The 10,732-nt window shown below is 31.6% G+C and overlaps 1 protein-coding gene across 1 annotated transcript; it reads right to left on the bottom strand.

Moving 5' to 3' along the window:
* Positions 1-6,323: 6,323 nt before the first annotated feature.
* Positions 6,324-6,988, bottom strand: LOC113371001 (enhancer of rudimentary homolog). The gene is made up of 2 exons (XM_026611659.1): positions 6,850-6,988; positions 6,324-6,790 (listed from the first exon to the last, which is right to left on the bottom strand). Exon 2 carries the CDS (start codon positions 6,672-6,674, stop codon positions 6,324-6,326), a length of 351 nt encoding a protein of 116 aa, XP_026467444.1. The 5' UTR covers positions 6,675-6,790; positions 6,850-6,988.
* Between the last annotated feature and the right edge of the window lie 3,744 nt (positions 6,989-10,732).

The raw sequence follows: 10,732 nt of genomic DNA, 5'->3' as shown, positions 1-10,732 counted from the left end.
AAACTAAAAAGTTTTTTTTTGTTTTTTTTTCTGAGAAATTTCTGCATTATTTAATCAACGTTTGCTCTTTTTCAGAAACTATTATTAAAATAATTTTAGTTATCATACCATTTTAATTGGAAAATGAGAAAAAATTAAACTGTGTATATATGTGTCTTCTTATATGCACTTCTTAGATTCATATTTATAAAATAGTAATAGCAATAATAAGTAGTTCTCTCCGAAGGCAGAGATTTAGTTAAAATTTGTGATTTTAGTTAAAATTTAACCTAAATTATGAGTATATTGCATGTCAGTGTATACAATACTCAGATATTTAGAATTTAAGATATAAGTAATCTTGCTCCACATCATATCAACTTCTTAATCTTTGATTGTCAATTAATCTTTATATCGAATCGAACATTTTCAGCACGTTGTACTAAACTAGTTCCAGTCGATCTCCTGGTCGTTAACCAGGTGGTGTCAATCTTTCTGCCAAACGTTGAATGCCTCTTTGCTCATGGCTTATGCTAACAATGTATTCTCCGGGGTTTGCATTCTAATTCGTTCTGTTATCTTGATTAAACATCTAAGAAGATATTATATAAACACATTCTGCTACTGGCCGCGAATTGTTAATAGTCATTCTATCTTTAGATGGTTCAAGTAGGTGTAATCTGCATACATGAAGTATTAATATGTATGAATATATACCAGTACATACGTATTGTCAAATTTTCTGGATAAAATCTTGATCGTCATGCTAAATATTGTGATAAACAATGCTTTAAAGTGACTTAAGAAATAAGTTTTTGATGGTATTGCTTGCTGCCAAATAGAGGCAATTGGAAGGTTTAAATAAAGGCGTCCTTTCGTCCTATTTGCGTTATGAAATTTTGCTAATTTCTTTCTTTTATATTGTAACATAAATAGCTTTATGATTATCCACGTTTGCATAATAAACATATTACATAATAATTTTGCGCATACCAATCTGCATTATACGACTTGCCTACGCAAAAGTCACCTTCGAAATTCTTTTTGCGGGCTCCGACGAATTATAACATTTCATGGCATAATAAAAAAAAATTGGAAACACCGAGATATTTGTCAGAAGATGACGGTATATTATTATATAATGATAAATAAATATTACTATTATGCAGCTGCAATAAATTGCATTACACATATTTATAACTAATTTTTATTTCTCTTTTTTTCAGATATATAGATTTGATGATGTGGTGAAATGTAAGTATTTAAAATTTTATTAATTTCTATGCAATTGATTAAATTTTGATTATTTAAATAATGTTTTCGGAAAAGATGATAATACGTTTCTCGAAGGCGTTCGAATAATTCATTAAGAAACATCTTTTGCCGAAAACAACTTTTTATCCTGAATAAACAATCAGAATATTTTCTTATACGAAAAAGTTAATTGCGTCTGGAAATGTGTTTGCCATCTTATATTTATGCATATTTTTCAATGAAATCAATTTTCAGTCTATAACATATTCCAAAATGTGTTCAGTATTCGGTGCAACTTCTTGTAGATCTTATTTCTGATTATTGTTCCTAATTATAAAAAAACAACAATCTATATAGAAATGTCATACATAATTTTGTCACATACAAAATTAAAAAATTGTCCGAAAGACATCAGATGGGATTCTTTCTAATAGTTTTTTTTTGTAAATATCGGCTTCAGTGGGGTAACTGTACTATCTGGGGCCCCTGGCAAATTCTTTTGATAAGGTCCATGGCAAATTCTTTTGTTGTGGTTCATGGCAAAATTTTTTGATGGGTCGTCTCTATCAGTGAAAATTCTTACGTTGTACTCGATTTAATTTTAATAAATTTCACCATACTCAATTACACTGAGTCAACATGGTCAGTAGTACTGACTATAGGCCTCCTCTCTTAGGTGAGAGTACTTTTAAAACAAATGGTCACTGTGAATTTAATCGCAATGTAGTAAAATTATCGATTCGATTGAAATCGGCTTATACGGAATCCATAATGAAGAAATTAGCGCAAATCAGTATAAAATACATATTATTTCTGAGCAGCACTTTGGGCTGGGGCTCTCTTGCCCGTGGTATTATGCTACCTCTGTCTCTCTATACTTACACTACTGATTTGGCTTGGCTATTTCTTCGTAATTAATAGTTGAAAAATTTTATTTCGCTATTTTAATGATACTTTGCATAGAGATAGTGATGATAGTAACTTTGCTCATTCCTCGATCTGCTGATAAAGTACTACTTACACCAGCTTATGCTTTTTGAAGCCTCTAAACTGTCTATAATGAAATAACTGGTAATTTTTATAAGTGAACTAATCAAACTAATCCAACTTATCATTTATTTATTCAATAGTGTTGAATTATTGATTATTAATCTAGGTTTATCCAGTTACTTTATGCTCATTCCCCGGTCTACCGATCCATTTAAATTGTAAATTATTATTAATGAATTCAAATATTTCTTACTCCAAAGCTCAGATAAGATTTTGGTGTTACCCGATACGCCTCGTGTATAATGTATATATTATTAAAAACATGTTTGGTAATATGCGTGCGTCCGTTTAGAAAATATCAAACAATGACGTTCGTATGAACAAAATTATGCGTGCATAGACTTCGTAACAGGAAGCATCAAGTTCTCCTCAAGCAGCTCGTATCGTAATCCGATATCGGCACTTAGGTACAGCCATTGCCTGGCTATAACTTTGTAATCATTTTTATGACCGACAATAATTTTATATTACACTTTTGATCGAGTTTAAATAATCTAAACAACGACGATATCATTACAGAATGAGATGTGATTGTAATTAGTTTTTTATAGGCAGCCAAGAAGTTGATAACAATTTCTTGAGAGCCAGTAGTGAAATACTGTTCAGAATCTCCATAAGGTAAATACGAGCATGATGATCATTACCTTCCTGTGTACGTATTTATTTATGTTTAGCCAATCTCATTATTCACGTTTAATTTTTCATTGTGCTTATCCTTGCTTAGTGGTTAGTTGTTAAGATATGAACTGAATTTCGAATGAGAAGTTCCAGATTCGGAACATGCTTCGGACTGCATGAGGTTAAGCAATAGAGGCATTAGCTTTAACTTGAAAATCTCCAATTGAAAATAGCTTTTTGAGGCATTGCTACAATATTTCTATTAGAAAACCGATGAAAACCGTGTTATCGTCTAACAACTCTAAAATAAAAACTTTTAATCATATATTCTGCCGTAAAATAGACCAATTCGAGGCACCATACAAAATGGTACTAAATACTGTCTAAGTGCTATGTTACGTTGCGCTTCTCATACATACAAGTACTGTCTGAATGCTATGTGGTTGTCATGCAGTCAGGCGTTTTAGATAGAAAACCTAACCTAGAAAACGCACAAACCTAAAACTCACAATCTTATCAAAACTGTGTCTTTGTGATGTGGCATAACAACATATGAGTGAAGTAACATTTTATGTCTAAAACGCCTAAATGCACAGCAAATACATAGCATTTTGACGGTTTTTAGTTCCATTTTATATAAGAAGCGTTACGTAACATAGCCTTGCTATAACATTGGTATCTTTAAAGGCATAATCGGCCACAATATCTCAGACAGCAAGGACAACCAATGGTTTGAATTCTATTAGCAACATTGTTCTTAGAAATAAGCAGTTATACAGTTTTATATTAAATAACATCAAATAGTTCTGGCTGTTGTACAAATAGAAAAGAATATTTACTTCAATTTTGATTCTATTTTGAATTTTTATCCAAAGGATCAAACTTGCATTTTCGCATTCCAAATACGTTCAATATCAACATTTAATTGCAATTGTTTAGTACTTCTACGTAATCTTCCCCCAATGTGAAAATGGTTGTTTTATTGCTACTTAATTTATTATACGTAAGTCAAGTTGCTTTTATCTAATCAGTATTAAACTGTCTGAAACGATTACCAAAGGAATAAATGAGATGCAATCAGTTTGAATTTAGTTAGAGAAGAGGGCATTCCATTCTTTTTCGAAGTATCACGGCAGTGTGTGTGGGGCGGACGTGTAGGTGCAAAGGTGTAGAATTTGTATAAAGGCGTGCATCATAATAATAAAAGAGCTTAAAGGTACTTTGTAAATTTTTTTAGAAAATAATGAAATTGAGGCAGATACATAGAATAAGATGACATGTCCTAATTTCCTTTTCTTATTTACAACCTAATTTTTACGTTAAAGGTTTTACTCATATACCATTTTTTCATATATATCATTAATCATATACATTTTATTTTCACTTAAATGGCAAAATGCATTAGGTAACTTGTTTGGATATGGGTCGAAACCATCTTTACTTTTGCATCAGAACAGTATTTAGTAAATTCTTTTATTTTTCAATTTCCGCAAAACTTTTTATATAGAAATGTGTTGATTCTTTTTATTTTTTATATTTTTTCTTAGCATTGGTTTTCGTGCCTTCTAAATTGATTTATCGCTTTTCTTAGTATATTTCTGTACATGGCGATGCCCCATCTTCAGCATTTCACTCATTTTCATTTGTCATGTCGCTACTGCTAGATATGAAGCTAACTAGAGTGGTCAACCAAAACTAGTGGTTGCTAATCGAATTTATATTATGCCGTTCAGCAAAAATTAGATTCTTCAACTATTGTTGAGTGAATGAAGAAAGTGAATTAGGATTCTTCCTCCTCTTAAAGCTATGATTTTTTTATTATAGTGTTCCAACTTGCTGCCAGCCATCTGTCTATGTCATGTTTGTATGTAAATAGAATACTTTCTATTAGTTATGAGATCTGGCAGCATTTTATTCTTATTCGCCTCTGTACAGGCATCGTAAAGTCCCGAACACCATATGTTTTCCATATCATTCAGTTGGTTCTATACACCATCCATCCCGTCAGCGATACTTTTTATGTAATAATATGTCGAGACTATTCTTATTTCAACTGATGATTAAATAGGCGTTCCTAAGTACTTGGTTAATCGTTGTTTTAATTAAAACTGAATGCAATAAAAGAAATTCAAGATAAATAAATGACGTTTTATATTAATAGTAATGGTGATACAACACCCATAAATAAATCGTGTGTAATGTTCAAATAAAATTTGCTATACGGAGATATTGATAGTGAATTTTCACATTTCTGAAATTCGATGATTGTTATAAAAAAATAAGAACAGATATTTTTTTAATAAATTACAGTCTGGATGCGCCTTTCTTTGTGTTATAAAGCTTCCGCATTAAACCTTGCGATTTTAATCAAATTTCATCAAGCTGAGTGCGGTAAAAAAATACGTGCATATATTAAAATAATAAATTAGTAGTATTTTACAGAAGGATAGTGTTCGCGCCAGAACGACAGCAGATGGCACGAGCAAATACATTAGTCAGAATCGGACAACACTAATTCTCTGGCAATTCCGAAATTAGAAGATTTGCATATAAACGCTAATCATGAGCGTTCCTCTCTCGCTCGCTTGTCATGTACGTTCTTCAATTGTTTTTCTGTATGAGTTTTTATTAAATTTTCCGAGTGTTAGATTTTATTTGTGTGAATAAATACCTTATTAATCGCAGCCAGTGTTCCTTCTGGAGTCAATTCTTTCCTCAGCATCCAATTTCTAAAGCGATTCCGGACTTCAAGCCACCATTCCAAACTGATAATCTAGTATATCCTTATTATACTTAATTGTGCAAAATTCTCGTAATAGCTATTGAATCAAATACAATAAGCTATTCTGAAAGGGTCTAAGCAATCCCCATCATTAACAAATAGTGATGTGTTTTATAACCTTATATAGAAGCCAATTGTTTGTAGTAAATAAAAACACAAATTTCTTTTTGTTTTTATAATCTTTATGAACAGCGATCAGAACTCAAAGAGTTCTATGAGCTGTTGTGATGAATTTCTTACAAACTACGTTCGTTTTTCATAGATAGACCCCAAAAACAGTTGTCCAATCGCCATGTGATATTTTTTTATTATTACAAATATTGTAATAGTGATGACTTTTTTATTGGAGCAGTAATGCAGTATCAGGGCTATTTTCACTTGGAAACATATTGCCATCTATATTTCAAAGTGAAAACCATTGTCACAATTGCTCGAAGCGGGATCGAACCCGGTACCTCTGACCCAGGTCCAGTCGTTCTACCCACTTACCTAAGAGCGAGCACGAATTTCTCAAATATATAAAGAAGAAAAAAACTACCATTTTATTATATATTTTTTATTAAATAATAATTTTTACAATTGTCTCAGAACGTACAAGTAAAACATTTGGTAAAAATTATTATAAAATAATTATTAATAGTTAACGTCTAGAACGTCCAGCACGTTCATCACGTTCAGCACGTTCATTACGTTCAGCAGCTCGACGTAAAAGGACATAGATCTTTTCCTTAATCCATTCTCTATTGTAAGGTGCATAAGTATTCGAGTGGTTCTGGTGCACCAAGCAACTGAAGTCGGTTAAACCGTCCAAAAAATCAAAAAGTTGACTAATATCATATGTGATTGTAGGTGTATTAGGATTTTTCCTCTTAAGATGCTCCTCATATATTTTACAAACACCTTCCATACAATCATTAACAGACTCGTAATCGGAATAAGTTCGGGTGTCTGGATTTGGCGCAGGTTGCACCAATAATATCGTATGAGACATTTTTGTGGCAACCTCTAACACGAATATTCGGTTGCTAAATAATTCTATAATTGCGCTAATAATGCGCAACCAGTTTTCAACTTTTTGAGGTTACAAGATGCCCGTTGTACCAGGAACTGTCATAATAATGAATACTTAGATATTTATTTAAATAATTAAAAAAATATTTCATTACCTTGTACGGATTGCCTCCAAAAACTTATACGCACTGAATTTAAAACTTTAAAAGAGCAAACAATAACAAGCACATCAAAACAAGAACAATTTTTTAATGTAAGATTTCAGATCGTTACGACTTTATCGATATGTCAGTAAATCAAACTACCAACATTATGCGAAACAAAAGCATGAGGTGCTAGTTAAGGGGTCGGGCGTGTGGCGCTGTTCACGCATGAATGCTTTCAAATTAATGGCGCAAAATTTGAAATAAAAAATAATGAAATTTGATAATCGGTAATTAGAACCTTAATTTTGCATCACAATCGAGTTACGTTTTTTAATAACACATTAATGACAAGAATACACCAAATAATAATATATTATAATAGATATACAAGTAAATTGAAATATAAATAAAAAAGCACCCTGCTAATTAAAATACACATCATATATTTACTGCAATAACTTTTAGTCTATTTTGACTTGTTTCTACGAATATTTAGTAAAATCTAGTGAAAAAAACATTATAGACTTAGTTCATTTTATCACTTTGTGTTATTCTTAACTTATTAACCAATCATCATCTTGTGCAAAATTTGACATACTTAAGCAATCTATTTTTGTCCAAATATTTTCTGGAAGATTTTTAACTCTTTTCTTTTTCTTATAGAAGCTTTTACTTTATTTCTTATAGAAGTTACTACCATTATTATTATATTGTCTAGGGTTACTACAACTGGTCTTTACAAACTTCGCGGGGTTTCTTCTGAGACAATAAGCCCTGGTCTGTACGTAAATGCTAATCATACCCCTTATAATACATACACGCACGTAATTATAAGTATATTTTATACATGTAATAAAATATTTACATGTGTATAAGGTCTATGATATTAATCCATTAACGATTAACGTTTATATGCAGACTTACAAAAACGTAATCAACCAGCCAAGTTCTTTGCTAACGTTGGTAGCTTGTTTTAAAATGTTTGGCATTTTATAATGTTGGTAGCTCGTGTTTCAAATTCTTAAATGTCATGTTAAAGAATAGTGCTTTGATAAAAGAAGTAAATGATTAGTTCTTGTTTTGACTTTTCAGTGATTTTTTGTTTTGTTTTGTGGAATTTGAAGAGTACCTGCTATCAAATTAAATTTGAAGTCAATCTGTATAAGGTAATAAAAAATCATTTATAATTAAAATTATTATCAAAACTAGTTGTAAGTAGCATTTTTCCAAGGCGAGTTGCATGATCTCGATACGTAAACATAATAATATAAATCCATAAGGGTTGAGACTACTCTTCTTTTATCTATAATTTGAGAATCAACTATTTAGGTAAAATGTTGAACTATTTATTTCCGAAATAATAAGTTCAATTTCACTAAAAAATATCAATGCGAAAAAAATTTATAATATTTGTAATTGTTTAAATTAAAATAATTTGCTCAACAAATTTCATTTCGTCTTTTTCGTGTTTTAAAAATTTATTTTATTAAAATATGGACGTCAACAGTAATCAGTAGCTACCTACTAAACAAGTGACGTGCATAGATATATTTGGCATAGATTCTAATTAGAATTTCTTATGCGTACGACAAATTTTTAAACTTTGTTGAGTTGTTATAATTCAACCGCTTATCGTAGGCCTATAATATTTTAGTAGGATATTTAAGACTACAAAATTTAAATATTCAATTACGAAGAAACGGTCCAGCCGATTTTTACCAAAAAGTAATCAACGAGATTCCCAACCAATAATGTATTTTACAATTTTCTGCTAATTACAAAAAAAACGGTTAGGCCAGTCGTCGCACTGATAAAAGTCCTTATCGAGCTATCTGGTTTTAAATTTTGAAATCGGTCCAGCCGTTTCTGAGAAAAAGTCGACAAAAGGTAAAAATTTGGTTCGCATGTACACACTTATTTTTCTAAATTAATTCTCATTCGATTCAGAATAACTTGAAATGTTAAGAAAACAAACTTAGCACATTGGATTTTTTCGCGAAAACAAACTTCTTTTTCGGAAGCTAATAAACATGTTTATAATAGTTTTTGCAAAATAGGGTATTTTGCATATATGTATAAAAAACACATATAATCAGTTATATATGTTACATTATGAATACTCCTTCCCTGGAATTGCTGTTTCTAAGGGGGCGTCCATTAATCACCTGAGCGATTTTTAAGGATGTTTGGACCACCCCTCACTCTTGGTAATACGTGGTGATATTTAAAATTACTCCGCCTCCCCACATAACATCACATCATTTCACATCATTTCAGTACCTAGAAAAAATCTTAAAATTCTTCTTTTCAAATTCAAAATTTTCTAAATTGAGGTAACAAATAAATAAGCGTGATGTCTTAATTTACACCCCTTCTCCTACGTAATATTTTGTGATTTTTTGTCAACACCATCCCTCCCCTTCCTCCTTTAAGGCTCACCTGGCAAATGGACGCCTCCTAATCAAATTATCACTATCAGTTAATTTCTAATAATAAAAATTTAAGCTTGAATTAGGTAAGAATCTCGGAAATCGAGATACCCAGCTGTAAGTCTGTAAATACTTGTATATTGACACTCTAAAAGTTGTCTCAAAACCTACATATGGTAGGGTGTATAAACCATATGTAGGTTTTGAGACAACTTTTAGGGTGTCAATAAACAAGTATTTACAGACATATCTCGAATTCAGAGGAGAATATACTGCAATGACTGGACTAAAAATATAGATAAGTGGTAACGTTCTGGTTGCCATAGGACATAAGTACTAGGTACTGAACTGAATGCTGACAAGAATGTAGGTTTTGAGACAACTGTAGGGTGTCAATGAACAAGTATTTACAGACCTATCTCGAATTCCAAGGAGAACCTACTATAATGACTGGACTAAAAATATAGATAAGTGGCAACGTTTTGGTTGCCACAGGACGTAAGTACTAGGTACTGAACTTATAGCTGTACAAGAATGACAATATGAAAAAATATAATGCAAATGAAGTTCATTCAGTAGTTTTCTGAGACGGGTTTAAAAGATATATTTATAAATCGATAAATCATAATTTAATCATATTTCTTTGGTATCCAATTCGTTTCGCTCGGTATTGGTGCATCGATTATTCTTTATATGGTAACATTGAATCTTTTCGGTATTCGAAGCCTTACATAGTACCAACAGCTGACGGCCATTCACAAGAGATGAGCGATGTTTCATCTGTCCGTTTGCCGTATGTCGTTCGGCCTCGGGGACTTCTCGACGCTGTCTCATGTTTTATGCTTGAAACTCCGCGTCGCGCCATATACACGCGGCTGGCCGCCAACCCCAGACGGAACCTTATTTGGAGAAACTACGATTCTTGGATATTGTCAATATAGTGTTGTATTTCGTGTTATATGTACCTGTGCAACTGTAGGATCAGTTCTTGGTACGAAGAAACTTCAGAGGATATGTCTATTATTCGCGGGAATATATTGCAGTTGCTATCGCATAGTAGACAAACATTTGAAATTATTTTGGAAAGCATTTTACAAAATTTTCCTAAACCATACTTAGAATAATAAATAATAACACTGCCTGTCAGTAAAAAAAAATCTTGAGATGTTATGATGGTTTTTAAGTAATTTGAGAACGTCCATTCCGATAAATGTAACAGAACTTTGCTAACTGCTCTAGTTTTCGATACTAATGGGCTAGTATTAGGTACTTCAAATTACTATGAAAAATAACACATATTTAATTTTATGCCTTCAAAAGTATTTTCATATAATTTCCAAATATGGACAATGTCTCACACCAACATTTGGCAGCCATCATGTGGACGTCCCACCTCCTTTTATATTGCTCCTCCAAAGTTCTGATGTTTTGATGGTATCATAAAAATAATCATTCACAAAATA

This window comes from Ctenocephalides felis, unplaced genomic scaffold (assembly GCF_003426905.1).
Source record: "Ctenocephalides felis isolate EL2017-DRISC unplaced genomic scaffold, ASM342690v1 CF-g0.4_SCAFFOLD_01492, whole genome shotgun sequence".
Taxonomy (NCBI): domain Eukaryota; kingdom Metazoa; phylum Arthropoda; class Insecta; order Siphonaptera; family Pulicidae; genus Ctenocephalides; species Ctenocephalides felis.
The sequence above is the reverse complement of the archived record's forward strand: the minus strand, read 5'-3'. Positions and strand labels throughout refer to the sequence as shown.

Coding starts and splice junctions, on each gene's coding strand:
- LOC113371001 (XM_026611659.1), bottom strand. CDS start 6,674: ATGTCTCATACGATATTATTGGTGCAACCTGCGCCAAATCCAGACACC.